At 49.7% G+C, this 16,067-nt stretch overlaps 1 protein-coding gene across 4 annotated transcripts; it reads left to right on the forward strand.

The window, feature by feature from the left end:
* Positions 1 to 44: 44 nt before the first annotated feature.
* On the forward strand, positions 45 to 14,924 carry actr8 (ARP8 actin related protein 8 homolog). Of its 4 annotated transcripts, XM_031899984.1 has the most exons (14): positions 45 to 134; positions 2,728 to 2,928; positions 3,141 to 3,311; positions 4,053 to 4,163; positions 5,580 to 5,684; positions 6,121 to 6,294; positions 6,442 to 6,535; positions 7,638 to 7,770; positions 9,584 to 9,737; positions 9,825 to 9,920; positions 10,130 to 10,270; positions 11,857 to 12,112; positions 12,309 to 12,472; positions 14,689 to 14,924. In XM_031899984.1, the coding sequence occupies exons 2-14, from the start codon at positions 2,791 to 2,793 to the stop codon at positions 14,830 to 14,832; spliced, it is 1,881 nt and encodes a 626-aa protein (XP_031755844.1). In that variant the 5' UTR covers positions 45 to 134; positions 2,728 to 2,790; the 3' UTR covers positions 14,833 to 14,924.
* Positions 14,925 to 16,067: the final 1,143 nt, after the last annotated feature.

The following is a 16,067-nucleotide window of genomic DNA, read 5'->3' on the forward strand; positions in this document are numbered from 1 at the left end:
CACGGCCTGGGGGCGGGACTGTGTTGTTATGGTTACCGCGCCATGTGACAGTAAATAACCTCCTCGCTGCCGGAAAGTGAGGGTTTGGGCCACAGGAACAGTATCAGGGCCTCTGTCTGCCCCCCATTCCCCCGGTAAGTGACTCCCTGCCCCCCATTCCCCCGGTAAGTGACTCCCTGCCCCCCATTCCCCCGGTAAGTGACTCCCTGCCCCCCATTCCCCCGGTAAGTGACTCCCCGCCCCCCATTCCCCCGGTAAGTGACTCCCCGCCCCCCATTCCCCCGGTAAGTGACTCCCTGCCCCCCATTCCCCCGGTAAGTGACTCCCTGCCCCCCATTCCCCCGGTAAGTGACTCCCTGCCCCCCATTCCCCCGGTAAGTGACTCCCCGCCCCCCATTCCCCCGGTAAGTGACTCCCCGCCCCCCCATTCCCCCGGTAAGTGACTCCCCGCCCCCCATTCCCCCGGTAAGTGACTCACTGCCCCCCATTCCCCCGGTAAGTGACTCCCTGCCCCCCATTCCCCCGGTAAGTGACTCCCCGCCCCCCATTCCCCCGGTAAGTGACTCCCTGCCCCCCATTCCCCCGGTAAGTGACTCCCTGCCCCCCATTCCCCCGGTAAGTGACTCACTGCCCCCCATTCCCCCGGTAAGTGACTCCCTGCCCCCCATTCCCCCGGTAAGTGACTCCCTGCCCCCCATTCCCCCGGTAAGTGACTCCCTGCCCCCCCATTCCCCCGGTAAGTGACTCACTGCCCCCCCCATTCCCCCGGTAAGTGACTCACTGCCCCCCCATTCCCCCGGTAAGTGACTCCCCGCCCCCCCCATTCCCCCGGTAAGTGACTCCCTGCCCCCCCCCATTCCCCCGGTAAGTGACTCACTGCCCCCCCCATTCCCCCGGTAAGTGACTCCCCGCCCCCAATTCCCCCGGTAAGTGACTCCCTGCCCCCCATTCCCCCGGTAAGTGACTCCCTGCCCCCCATTCCCCCGGTAAGTGACTCACTGCCCCCCCATTCCCCCGGTAAGTGACTCCCTGCCCCCCCATTCCCCGGTAAGTGACTCCCTGCCCCCCATTCCCCCGGTAAGTGACTCCCCGCCCCCCATTCCCCCGGTAAGTGACTCCCTGCCCCCATTCCCCCGGTAAGTGACTCCCTGCCCCCCCATTCCCCCGGTAAGTGACTCCCTGCCCCCCCATTCCCCCGGTAAGTGACTCCCCGCCCCCCATTCCCCCCGGTAAGTGACTCCCCGCCCCCCCATTCCCCCGGTAAGTGACTCCCCGCCCCCCATTCCCCCGGTAAGTGACTCCCCGCCCCCCCATTCCCCCGGTAAGTGGACTCCCTGCCCCCCATTCCCCCGGTAAGTGACTCCCTGCCCCCCATTCCCCCGGTAAGTGACTCCCTGCCCCCCATTCCCCCGGTAAGTGACTCCCTGCCCCCCATTCCCCCCGTTAAAAAGCGACTCCCTGCCCCCCATTCCCCCGGTAAGTGACTCCCTGCCCCCATTCCCCCGGTAAGTGACTCCCGCCCCCCATTCCCCGGTAAGCGACTCCCTGCCCCCCATTCCCCGGTAAGTGACTCCCTGCCCCCCATTCCCCCGGTAAGTGACTCCCCGCCCCCCCATTCCCCCGGTAAGTGACTCCCCGCCCCCCCATTCCCCCGGTAAGTGACTCCCCGCCCCCCATTCCCCCGGTAAGTGACTCCCTGCCCCCCATTCCCCCGGTAAGTGACTCCCTGCCCCCCCATTCCCCCGGTAAGTGACTCCCTGCCCCCCATTCCCCCGGTAAGTGACTCCCTGCCCCCCATTCCCCCGGTAAGTGACTCCCTGCCCCCCCATTCCCCCGGTAAGTGACTCCCCGCCCCCCATTCCCCCGGTAAGTGACTCCCCGCCCCCCATTCCCCCGGTAAGTGACTCCCCGCCCCCCATTCCCCCGGTAAGTGACTCCCTGCCCCCCATTCCCCCGGTAAGCGACTCCCTGCCCCCCATTCCCCCGGTAAGTGACTCCCTGCCCCCCATTCCCCCGGTAAGTGACTCCCTGCCCCCCATTCCCCCGGTAAGTGACTCCCTGCCCCCATTCCCCCGGTAAGTGACTCCCTGCCCCCCATTCCCCCGGTAAGCGACTCCCTGCCCCCCATTCCCCCGGTAAGTGACTCCCTGCCCCCCATTCCCCCGGTAAGCGACTCCCTGCCCCCCATTCCCCCGGTAAGCGACTCCCCGCCCCCCATTCCCCCGGTAAGCGACTCCCTGCCCCCCATTCCCCGGTAAGTGACTCCCTGCCCCCCCATTCCCCCGGTAAGTGACTCCCCGCCCCCCCATTCCCCCGGTAAGCGACTCCCTGCCCCCCATTCCCCCGGTAAGTGACTCCCTGCCCCCCATTCCCCCGGTAAGTGACTCCCTGCCCCCCCATTCCCCCGGTAAGTGACTCACTGCCCCCCATTCCCCCGGTAAGTGACTCCCTGCCCCCCCATTCCCCCGGTAAGTGACTCCCCGCTCCCCATTCCCCCGGTAAGTGACTCACTGCCCCCCCCATTCCCCGGTAAGTGACTCCCTGCCCCCCATTCCCCCGGTAAGTGACTCCCTGCCCCCCATTCCCCCGGTAAGTGACTCCCTGCTATTTCTATATTTAGTGCCCCAATGTGTATCCCAGGGGTTAATTTGCCCTTCCATTGTAGTTCCTTATGGCCCCTGTGTCAGGCTTGTTACCCTCTCTGCTGCCCATTTCTGTTCCTTTCAGATCCCCCCGGTTACACTGGTGCCCCCGGGCCTCGGGTTGTAGCGCGGATCTGCCCCCGGGTGTATGCGTGGGTGGGTACAGGCGGCCGCCATGACCCAGGCTGAGAAGGCAGAGCCGGAGAACGGGAAGGAGAAGGAAAAGGAACAGCGGGGGGTGAAGAGGCCGATTGTGCCGGCGGCGGTGCCGGAGCCCCCACAGGATGTAAGTGGGGGGGGGGGGGGCAATTGGGTAAAACTCCGACCAGATGTAGGGGACATAGGGACAGCTGCAGGGGGTCAGGGGGCAGTAAAGGTAATGTTGGTGGGGTAGTTACAGCCTATGAGTGGGCAACCGGTGGCCCCCCAGCTGCTGTTCAGCTTGAGGGCCTCAAGTCACATGACCTCACATTAATGTCTCTTCCTTCTGTTCTGCAGCCAATACAGAGCGATTTCATTGTGGTGATCCACCCGGGATCCAGCAGCCTCCGCATTGGCCGAGCCACCGACACCCAGCCCGCCGGCATCCCCCACCTCATAGCCCGGAGGCACCGGCAGGGGGGCCAGCCCACCCACAGGGACAAGTGGCTACTGAGAGACGGCCTGAGTGTGAGTGTGAGACCCCTGCGGCCGCTATACTGCCCCCACCTAGAGCAACCAATCAGATCTCTGTTAGGGAACCCCATAACCTGACTGCCCTTACAGTAAGGAACCCCTTCCTATGCTGATTGTGAGATCCCCTTTCCTCCCCACCCCCAATGAATCACTCATTCCCCCTCTCTTGGTAGGGAACCCCATAACCTGACTGCCCTTACAGTAAGGAACCCCTTCCTATGCTGATGGTGAGATCCCCTTTCCTCCCCACCCCCAATGTATCACTCATTCCCCCTCTCTGGGTAGGGAACCCCATAACCTGACTGCCCTTACAGTAAGGAACCCCTTCCTATGCTGATTGTGAGATCCCCTTTCCCCCCCACCCCCAATGTATCACTCATTCCCCCTCTCTTGGTAGGGAATCCCATAACCTGACTGCCCTTACAGTAAGGAGCCCCTTCCTATGCTGATGGTGAGATCCCCTTTCCCCCCCCACCCCCAATGAATCACTCATTCCCCCTCTCTTGGTAGGGAACCCCATAACCTGACTTCCCTTACAGTAAGGAACCCCTTCCTATGCTGATGGTGAGATCCCCTTTCCTCCCCACCCCCAATGTATCACTCATTCCCCCTCTCTGGGTAGGGAACCCCATAACCTGACTGCCCTTACAGTAAGGAACCCCTTCCTATGCTGATGGTGAGATCTCCTTTCCTGCAGTTTCAGTGAAAGATCATAGAAGTTATTCTCTTTTGTAGAAACCAGAAAGCAACGAACAAAGACAAAATGGGTTGAAAATGGTGGATCAGGCAATTTGGTCCAAGAAAATGTCGAATGGAACCAGGCGGATCCCAGTGATGCCGGAGCAGGTAACTGGTAACCTGTAAATAAAGTCCCTTCCACTGGTCTATAACTCCCCCTTCTTTTTCCATTCAGCAATATTATCATCAGCTAATCTTGATTAAAGGGCAAGTAAACCCAAATATACAATTTTGCATAATGAAATAAAATCTGATTTTAAACAGTGTCCCAATATCCATTAATTCCTCATTCTCTTCCCTGCACTGCTGGTTCTGACTCCTGATACAACTCCCCAATATCCATTCATTCCTCATTCTCACTGGGTTTATAGTTATGTGTAACTGTCACTGTGTCTGTCCCTTTCCCTTCCCTGCACTGCTGGTTCTGACTCCTGATACAACTCCCCAATATCCATTCATTCCTCATTCTCACTGGGTTTATAGTTATGTGTAACTGTCACTGTGTCTGTCCCTTTCCCTTCCCTGCACTGCTGGTTCTGACTCCTGATACAACTCCCCAATATCCATTCATTCCTCATTCTCACTGGGTTTATAGTTATGTGTAACTGTCACTGTGTCTGTCCCTTTCCCTTCCCTGCACTGCTGGTTCTGACTCCTGATACAACTCCCCAATACCCATTCATTCCTCATTCTCACTGGGTTTATAGTTATGTGTAACTGTCACTGTGTCTGTCCCTTTCCCTTCCCTGCACTGCTGGTTCTGACTCCTGATACAACTCCCCAATATCCATTCATTCCTCATTCTCTTCCCTGCACTGCTGGTTCTGACTCCTGATACAACTCCCCAATATCCATTCATTCCTCATTCTCACTGGGTTTATAGTTATGTGTAACTGTCACTGTGTCTGTCCCTTTCCCTTCCCTGCACTGCTGGTTCTGACTCCTGATACAACTCCCCAATATCCATTCATTCCTCATTCTCTTCCCTGCACTGCTGGTTCTGACTCCTGATACAACTCCCCAATATCCATTCATTCCTCATTCTCACTGGGTTTATAGTTATGTGTAACTGTCACTGTGTCTGTCCCTTTCCCTTCCCTGCACTGCTGGTTCTGACTCCTGATACAACTCCCCAATATCCATTCATCCCTCATTCTCACTGGGTTTATAGTTATGTGTAACTGTCACTGTGTCTGTCCCTTTCCCTTCCCTGCACTGCTGGTTCTGACTCCTGATACAACTCCCCAATATCCATTCATTCCTCATTCTCACTGGGTTTATAGTTATGTGTAACTGTCACTGTGCCTGTCCCTTTCCCTTCCCTGCACTGCTGGTTCTGACTCCTGATACAACTCCCCAATACCCATTCATTCCTCATTCTCACTGGGTTTATAGTTATGTGTAACTGTCACTGTGTCTGTCCCTTTCCCTTCTCTGCACTGCTGGTTCTGACTCCTGATGCCCAAGAATAATTTTGCTCCCCACTCTGTGTAACCCCCTTTCCCCTCTTTGTCACCCCTTTAGGCTCGCGCTTACAATAAACAAATCCGACCTGCAATATTGGATCACGACTCCGGTGCCAAATGGACGGACACATCACATCACCCAGAATACCTTGTAGGGGAAGAGGTAGGTTCCAGGGTTGGACGTCCCAGTTGTAACTGGGGCCACCGCCCGGCTATACGTGTTGCCCACCCCACCGAGCCTATAGGCCCTGCTGATGCACTAGCACAGCCCAAAGCTACAGGAAGTGCTTCTTGTGTGACCAGGTCCAAAAGTCAGTGGTCCTCTATCAAAAGAAACAGGATTTCTTGTCTCCTTTTTTGTAAACGTGTTCTTCTGAGTCAGACTTCCTGCTCTCAGAAATATCCTTTAGGCCAGGGACACAAGTCTGCTCAGTTTGCTCCTCTCTCCCATCAGTTTGCTCCCCCTCCCATCTCCCATGCCCTTTATTCGCTTCATTGCTTCTCCCTGTACTTTCTTTATTTCCACAATATCCCCTACAGTCTCTCAGGACATTGTCCTGCTTCCCCTGTAATGACTTGTGGGGTCTCCGTTCCATCAGGCACTGTACGTGAATCCATCAGACTGCTACAATCTTCACTATCCCATCCGGCGGGGCCAGCTGAATCTACACTCCGGGCCTGGAGGTTCCCTCACCGCGGTACTGGCCGATCTGGAAACCATTTGGTCCCACGTCCTACAGAAAATGCTGGAAATCCAATTGAAAGATCTGAAGGTGAGTGGAACCAGAGTCCTTCTCATTGGTTGTGCTGCAGTGATGCACCATGGGAGACATTGTCTGTCTATAACGGCTACAAAGGCCAGTTAAAGGGGAAGTTCACCTACGTATGTATGTTATACACTGATTTTTTTTATCCCTCAGTATTACAGGTGCATTTTGCTCATCCCAGACATCTATAATCGGCAGCACGTAAAGGAGATGGTGAATATGTTACTGATGAAGATGGGCTTTTCCGGTAGGTGCAACACTGTCTGGCCGGGTTCCATTCAATCCGCAGCCGACACTGTTTTGTATTTAGCATGCAGAGACCTAGGGCCTTGTTTTTGTGGGTTCTTTCAGCCCTAGCTGCTATACAGAAGGGACAGGGGGGGGGTCACTAGAGAACAGCCGAGTCGCCCCCTTAGTGATTCGCTGGTTCTGACTCTTGAAACAATGTAGCAGATGTCAGTCCTGTTAATCAGCTTGCTTCTACTTTTGCTGTTTCAGCAGTCAGAACCAGTGGTGCCAAGAAAATAAACGGCCACAAGTACTACAGAAAGCACTCGTATAGGCCTAAAGCACCCAAGGTAGAGTGTAAGCTTTATGGGACAGAGGCAGCCCCTTTATCATAAACTGAACAATATGCAGAAATGGCCGTATTTAGTATTGAGGGTTGGTTTTAGAATAAACCAACCAAGCAATGTTTCAATTGGTCTTCATTTTTACTTATAGTTTGTAAATCATTTGCCTTCTTGGACCCGAGCAACCAGATAGATGTTATAACGCCAGACTGCAGAGCTGCTGCCGAACGATGATAAAAATAATGAAAAAACTACAGATAAAGAAAAAATGAAGACCAATTGCAAATTGTCGCAGAAAGGGGTTGTTGTGAGTAATATTCTGAGATAATTTGCAATTGGTCTTCATTTTTTTGTTATTTGTTGGGTTTTTTCACTTTTTATTGTTCAGCAGCTCTACAGGTTGGAATTTCAGCTGTTGTTAGGGTTCAAATTACCTTAGCAACCAGGGAGTGGTTTGAATGATATTTTTATAGGAGAGGGGCTGAATAGAAAATTAGGTAATAAAAAGTAACAATTACACTATTAAAAAAAAAAAACAATAAAACTGGAGCCTCACAGAGCAATAGGGTTTGGCTGCCGGGGTCAGTGACCCCCATTTGAAAGCTGCAAAGAGTCAGAAGAAGAAGGGAAATAATTCAAAAACTATAACAAATAAATAATAAAGACCAATTGAAAAGTTGCTTAGAATTGGCCATTCTATAACATAGTAAAGGTTAAATGAGTACAAGGCAGGGTTGTTATTGAGGCTGACGGCGTTGCTGTTGGTCTGGGCTGCAGGTATCATTGTACATCAGGAGTCGGTTTGCGCCATGTACGGCAGCGGCCTGAGCAGCGCTTGTGTAGTGGACGTCGGGGATCAGAAGACGAGTGTTTGCTGCGTGGAGGATGGAATCTCCCATAGGAACACCAGGTAAGGCCGCAGTATGGTTCTTTTCAACTTTCCCATCCCGATTGCTCTGTTACATCATCTGACCACTAGGTGGCACTGTGTCCTTATCATGAAGATTAGACGTCCAATTAGTGTGATGGGGTTAAAGGCAAACGTGTACAGAAATAAACTTTATATGCAACAACAGTGGAGATTTAGTCGGATATTTCTTTAGAATGTCTCATATACATTATTTTAGTATTTGCTTAATATTTGGCGCCAGGGAAGTAACATTTGGCCTGAGGGCAGGAACACAAACAAGCAGTGCTATGGGGCAGAGTGGGTTAAACTTGATAAACACATCCTTTTGTTATCCAGCCTCAGCTACTATGTACTGTACTATACTATGTACTATACTATACAGCTACTATGTACTATACTATACAGCTACTATGTACTATATCTTACTATACAGCTACTATGTACTATACTATACAGCTATTATGTACTATATCTTACTATACAGCTACTATGTACTATACTATACAGCTACTATGTACTATACTATACAGCTACTATGTACTATACTATACAGCTACTATGTACTATACTATACAGCTACTATGTACTATATCCTAATATACAGCTACTATGTACTATACTATACAGCTACTATGTACTATACTATACAGCTACTATGTACTATATCCTAATATACAGCTACTATGTACTATACTATACAGCTATTATGTACTATACTATACAGCTACTATGTACTATATCCTAATATACAGCTACTATGTACTATACTATACAGCTACTATGTACTATACTATACAGCTATTATGTACTATACTATACAGCTACTATGTACTATATCCTAATATACAGCTACTATACTATACAGCTACTATGTACTATATCTTACTATACAGCTACTATGTAGTATTCTATACAGCTACTATGTACTATACTATACAGCTACTATGTACTATACTATACAGCTACTATGTACTATACTATACAGCTACTATGTACTATATCCTACTATACAGCTACTATGTACTATATCCTACTATACAGCTACTATGTACTATATCTTACTATACAGCTACTATGTACTATATCTTACCATACAGCTACTATGTACTATATCTTACTATACAGCTACTATGTACTATACTATACAGCTACTATGTACTATACTATACAGCTACTATGTACTATATCCTAATATACAGCTACTATGTACTATACTATACAGCTACTATGTACTATATCCTAATATACAGCTACTATGTACTATACTATACAGCTACTATGTACTATATCCTAATATACAGCTACTATGTACTATACTATACAGCTACTATGTACTATACTATACAGCTACTATGTACTATATCCTAATATACAGCTACTATGTACTATACTATACAGCTATTATGTACTATACTATACAGCTACTATGTACTATACTATACAGCTATTATGTACTATACTATACAGCTACTATGTACTATATCTTACTATACAGCTACTATGTAGTATTCTATACAGCTACTATGTACTATACTATACAGCTACTATGTACTATACTATACAGCTACTATGTACTATATCCTACTATACAGCTACTATGTACTATATCCTACTATACAGCTACTATGTACTATATCTTACCATACAGCTACTATGTACTATATCCTACTATACAGCTACTATGTACTATATCTTACCATACAGCTACTATGTACTATATCTTACTATTCAGCTACTATGTACTATTCTATACTATTCAGCTACTATGTACTATACAATGAGTCCCTTTATCTCCCCCCCCCCTCTCTCTCAGGCTCTGCTTGGCATACGGCGGCAGTGACGTCACAAGATGTCTCTATTGGCTGATGCAGAGAGCGGGATTTCCCTATCGAGACTGCCAGCTGTCTAATTACCTGGACTGTCTGGTCCTGCAGCAGCTGAAGGAGAGCTTTGCGCATCTAGACCAGGTGGGGGCGCTCTCGCTGCTTTCGTGTCGATGCCCAGAGTGCGGGACCCGTCGGGCACCCAGTGTGACTGTTCTGTTCTCATCGCAGGATATTTCGGGACTTCAGGACCATGAGTTCCAGGTTCGACACCCGGCGGCTCCGGCCTTGCTCTACCAGCTGAGACTTGGGGATGAGAAGCTGCAGGTAAGTCCCATGGGCTGTACTTAAAGGAACAGTAACACCAAAAAATAAAAGTTTTTTTAAAGTAATTTAAACTATAATTACTCTGCTGTGTAGCCCCGGGGGCAGGAGGCATAGAGGAGACCCAGTGCCCACCCTGCCAGTAGGAACTTACTGACTAATAGGGGTGGCAGTGCCAGCCAATCATTTCTCTGCCCCCCGCCCCCACACAGGCACCCATGGCGCTTTTCTATCCGGCCACGTTTGGGATTGTGGAGCAGAAAATGACCTCCATGCAGCACCGATCGCACGGCGACCCAGAAGACCCGCACGACGAGCATTACCTGCTGGCAACGCAGAGCAAACAGGAACAGGTAATGCCCCTGCCGGGGGGGAACCACAACCCACCTACATTGGGCTCCCACTAGAAAATTCATTGCATGGAGTTAGCGGGGGGGGGGGGGGGAATTGTTGAAATTTAATATATAGTTTGGCCATTTCCCTATGGGACCAAACTGTAAATTATATCCTTATAAACGAGCTTAGTGATGTCATCAGTTATAATCGGAGCTTAGTGATGTCATTTCTGTCACATGACTCACTGAAACTCGTATATTATAATAAAGTGCCCCCTGTTGTAAAATATGAGGATATTAGAAGTCACCTCTGCATTCCATGACCTGTATAAAAGCACGAGGCCGAAGGCATCGTGCTTTTATACAGGTCATGGAACGCAGAGGTGACTTTTGGACTTATAATATCCTTATATTTTACAATAGGGGGCACTTTATTCACTATATATTATAAGGAACCCCTCGGGGGCTTATAATATCCCTATATGTTACAATAGGGAGCACTTTATTCACTATATATTATAAGGAACACCTCGGGGACTTATAATATCCCTATATGTTACAATAGGGGGCACTTTATTCACTATATATTATAAGGAACTCCTCGGGGGCTTATAATATCCCTATATGTTACAATAGGGGGCACTTTATTCACTATATATTATAAGGAACCCCTCGGGGGCTTATAATATCCCTATATGTTACAATAGGGGGTACTTTATTCACTATATATTATAAGGAACCCCTCGGGGGCTTATAATATCCCTATATGTTACAATAGGGGGCACTTTATTCACTATATATTATAAGGAACTCCTCGGGGGCTTATAATATCCCTATATGTTACAATAGGGGGTACTTTATTCACTATATATTATAAGGAACTCCTCGGGGGCTTATAATATCCCTATATGTTACAATAGGGGGTACTTTATTCACTATATATTATAAGGAACTCCTCGGGGGCTTATAATATCCCTATATGTTACAATAGGGGGCACTTTATTCACTATATATTATAAGGAACTCCTCGGGGGCTTATAATATCCCTATATGTTACAATAGGGGGCACTTTATTCACTATATATTATAAGGAACTCCTCTGTGACTTATAATATCCCTATATGTTACAATAGGGGGCACTTTATTCACTATATATTATAAGGAACTCCTCGGGGGCTTATAATATCCCTATATGTTACAATAGGGGGCAATTTATTCACTATATATTATAAGGAACTCCTCGGGGGCTTATAATATCCCTATATGTTACAATAGGGGGCACTTTACTCACTATATATTATAAGGAACTCCTCGGGGGCTTATAATATCCCTATATGTTACAATAGGGGGCACTTTATTCACTATATATTATAAGGAACTCCTCGGGGGCTTATAATATCCCTATATGTTACAATAGGGGGCACTTTATTCACTATATATTATAAGGAACTCCTCGGGGGCTTATAATATCCCTATATGTTACAATAGGGGGTACTTTATTCACTATATATTATAAGGAACCCCTCGGGGGCTTATAATATCCTTATATATTACAATAGGGGGCACTTTACTCACTATACAGTGCTGTATTATCTCACACACAGGCAGCTAAAGCAGCCGCTGACCGGAAGGCCCTGCCCAAGGCCAGTCTGTATGAGGAGGGTCGGGCCCAGGATATATCAGACAGGGCCCATATGCAGGAATCGGATCTCGGATCCTCCCAGAACGACTGCTTGATCTCTGGGAACGACTCGGAGGAGCCCCCGGCGGCCATGTTTAGCAGGAAGACGGCGGTGTCCCAGTTTGAAGGGAAAGCGCTGGGGTTGGACAAGGCCATTCTACACAGTATCGACTGCTGCGGTACGGGCTGCACCCCAAATCTCTATTCTCCCCAAATGTCTGTGATACACACCCCCCCCCTCTGCCAGTTGTAGGAAAGGATTAGTGAGTATGAGGAGGGGCTACATGCACCCTGTGCCCCTCAGTTCACATAGTGAGACCCCCGGCCAAGCACAGCGTTTGGGCAGAGCTGTAATTGTTCCCCGTTCCCTTCCAGCCTCGGACGACACCAAGAAGAAGATGTACGGCTCCGTCCTGGTGGTTGGGGGGGGCCTGATGTTCCATAGAGCCCAGCAGTTCCTGCAGCATCGGATCCTCAACAAAATGCCCCCCTCGTTTCGGAGAGTCGTAGATAATGTCGAGGTGATCACGAGGCCAAAGGTAAGAACCATGGGGTGTCTGTGGGTGCTTGTCTCTCTGTGTGTGTGTCTGTGTGGGTATGTGTCTCTGTGTGTGTGTCTGTGTGGGTGCTTGTCTCTGTGGGTGTGTCTCTGTGGGTGTGTCTCTGTGCTGTGTCTCTGTGCTGTGTCTCTGTGCTGTGTCTCTGTGCTGTGTCTCTGTGCTGTGTCTCTGTGCTGTGTCTCTGTGCTGTGTCTCTGTCTGTGCTGTGTCTCTGTCTGTGCTGTGTCTCTGTCTGTGCTGTGTCTCTGTCTGTGCTGTGTCTCTGTCTGTGCTGTGTCTCTGTCTGTGCTGTGTCTCTGTCTGTGCTGTGTCTCTGTCTGTGCTGTGTCTCTGTCTGTGCTGTGTCTCTGTCTGTGCTGTGTCTCTGTCTGTGCTGTGTCTCTGTCTGTGCTGTGTCTCTGTCTCTGTCTGTGCTGTGTCTCTGTCTCTGTCTGTGCTGTGTCTCTGTCTCTGTCTGTGCTGTGTCTCTGTCTCTGTCTGTGCTGTGTCTCTGTCTCTGTCTGTGCTGTGTCTCTGTCTCTGTCTGTGCTGTGTCTCTGTCTCTGTCTGTGCTGTGTCTCTGTGGGTGCTTGTCTCTGTGCTGTGTCTCTGTCTCTGTGCTGTGTCTCTGTCTCTGTGCTGTGTCTCTGTGCTGTGTCTCTGTGCTGTGTCTCTGTGCTGTGTCTCTGTGCTGTGTCTCTGTGCTGTGTCTCTGTGCTGTGTCTCTGTGCTGTGTCTCTGTGCTGTGTCTCTGTGCTGTGTCTCTGTGCTGTGTCTCTGTGCTGTGTCTCTGTGCTGTGTCTCTGTGCTGTGTCTCTGTGCTGTGTCTGTCTGTGCTGTGTCTGTCTGTGCTGTGTCTCTGTCTCTGTCTGTGCTGTGTCTCTGTCTCTGTCTGTGCTGTGTCTCTGTCTCTGTCTGTGCTGTGTCTCTGTCTCTGTCTGTGCTGTGTCTCTGTCTCTGTCTGTGCTGTGTCTCTGTCTCTGTCTCTGTCTGTGCTGTGTCTCTGTCTCTGTCTCTGTCTGTGCTGTGTCTCTGTCTGTGCTGTGTCTCTGTCTCTGTCTGTGCTGTGTCTCTGTCTCTGTCTGTGCTGTGTCTCTGTCTGTGCTGTGTCTCTGTCTCTGTCTGTGCTGTGTCTCTGTCTCTGTCTGTGCTGTGTCTCTGTCTCTGTCTGTGCTGTGTCTCTGTCTGTGCTGTGTCTCTGTCTCTGTCTGTGCTCTGTCTCTGTCTCTGTCTGTGTCTCTGTCTGTGCTGTGCTGTGTCTCTGTCTGTGCTGTGTCTCTGTCTCTGTCTGTGCTCTGTCTGTGTCTCTGTCTGTGCTGTGTCTCTGTCTGTGCTGTGTCTCTGTCTGTGCTGTGTCTCTGTCTGTGCTGTGTCTCTGTCTGTGCTGTGTCTCTGTCTCTGTCTGTGCTGTGTCTCTGTCTCTGTCTGTGCTGTGTCTCTGTCTCTGTCTGTGCTGTGTCTCTGTCTCTGTGCTGTGTCTCTGTCTCTGTCTGTGCTGTGTCTCTGTCTCTGTCTGTGCTGTGTCTCTGTCTCTGTCTGTGCTGTGTCTCTGTCTCTGTCTGTGCTGTGTCTCTGTCTCTGTCTGTGCTGTGTCTCTGTGCTGTGTCTCTGTGCTGTGTCTCTGTGCTGTGTCTCTGTGCTGTGTCTCTGTGCTGTGTCTCTGTGCTGTGTCTCTGTGCTGTGTCTCTGTGCTGTGTCTCTGTGCTGTGTCTCTGTGCTGTGTCTCTGTGCTGTGTCTCTGTGCTGTGTCTCTGTGCTGTGTCTCTGTGCTGTGTCTCTGTGCTGTGTCTCTGTGCTGTGTCTCTGTGCTGTGTCTCTGTGCTGTGTCTCTGTGCTGTGTCTCTGTGCTGTGTCTCTGTGCTGTGTCTCTGTGGGTATGTGGGGATGTCTCTGTGGGTATGTGGGGATGTCTCTGTGTCCCCCCCCCCGCGGAAATAGAGGGAGAAGAGGTGAGTGAGACCGCCAGCAGAGAGAGAGTTAAACACAGGGTGGGAAAGAGACATCATTTACCTGATTTGGAGATCTAAAATAATCTGATATTTCTTTGGATCTGATTGGACTCTCATCTGAGTCACCTATGGAGGCCGAACAGTTAAACGGGGGGGCGGGGAGAGAAGCTAAATAGGGGCGGGGCTACTTACCTGTGAATTTCTGTTCACGCGCCGGTCACATGACCCATTTTCCATTCTCCGACTGAGCTTTCGGTTTCTCTGTAGGACATGGACCCCCGCCTGATTGTATGGAAAGGGGGGGCCCTGCTGGCCTGTCTGGACACCACCCAGGAGCTGTGGGTCTATCAGCGGGAATGGCAGCGCTTCGGCGTCCGTATGTTACGGGAACGAGCGACTTTTGTCTGGTGATTTCCATTCGCTTTCTGCCCGATGTACAGCGTGTTTTATAGGTTATTTATCAACCCCCCCATTGTACAAATAAATACCCCTTTCCATCCCCGGTTTCTGTTCTTTATTCAGGGTTTTGTGTAGAGAGTGAGATTCTGAGACAATTTGCAATTGGTCTTCATTTTTTATTATTTGTAGTTTTTTTAGTTATTTAATTTTCAGTTCAGCAGCTCTGCAGGTTGGAGTTATAACCGCTATCTGGTTGCTAGGGTCCAAGTTACCTTAGCAACTAAGGAGTGGTTTGGATGAAATACTGGTATATGAATAGGGGAGGGGCTGAATAGAAAAGAAAGTAATTAAAAATAACAATAAAACTGGAGCCTCACAGAGCAATAGGGTTTGGCTGCCGGGGTCAGTGACCCCCATTTGAAAGCTGCAAAGAGTCAGAAGAAGAAGGAAAATAATACAAAAACCATAAAAAAAAAAAAAAATGAAACCCCCCCCCCCCCCCTTTTAAAGGTTGATGGATTTAATTGTTCAGAAATATATTTCCAACACCCCCCCCCCCCTCTATTCATTAACCATAAGGTGACTGTGACTTTTTTTCAACCTCATCTGTTACATAAGCGCTGTCTCTTTAAGGTGTTTTTTCTCTCTCACAGTGGGGGGGGGGGGGTCAGTACGAGCAGCTATTTCTGGTCTCCCAGCGACCCCCGTAAGCACCTCCATTCTACTGTTTCCTGCTGCTATTTCCATCCTGCGAGGCAGCCGACTGCTTTCCTACAGATATATAGAAACATTGGGGTAACAGTCACCCCGCTATAGTTCCAGGGGTACCCAGGGCACAAATAAGCATCCCCCCCAAATCCCCCCCTAACTGGCCTTCAGGCTGGGCCCCCTTAGCCCATAACAAGGTTACAGATATATAGAAACATTGGGGTAACAGTCACCCCGCTATAGTTCCAGGGGTACCCAGGGCACAAATAAGCACTCACCCCAAATCCCCCCCTAACTGGCCTTCAGGCTGGGCCCCCTTAGCCCATAACAAGGTTACAGATATATAGAAACATTGGGGTAACAGTCACCCCGCTATAGTTCCAGGGGTACCCAGGGCACAAATAAGCACTCACCCCAAATCCCCCCCTAACTGGCCTTCAGGCTGGGCCCCCTTAGCCCATAACAAGGTTACAGATATATAGAAACATTGGGGTAACAGTCACCCCGCTATAGTTCCAGGGGTACCCAGGGCACAAATA

This window comes from Xenopus tropicalis, chromosome 4 (assembly GCF_000004195.4).
Source record: "Xenopus tropicalis strain Nigerian chromosome 4, UCB_Xtro_10.0, whole genome shotgun sequence".
In the NCBI taxonomy this organism is placed as follows: Eukaryota; Metazoa; Chordata; class Amphibia; order Anura; family Pipidae; genus Xenopus; species Xenopus tropicalis.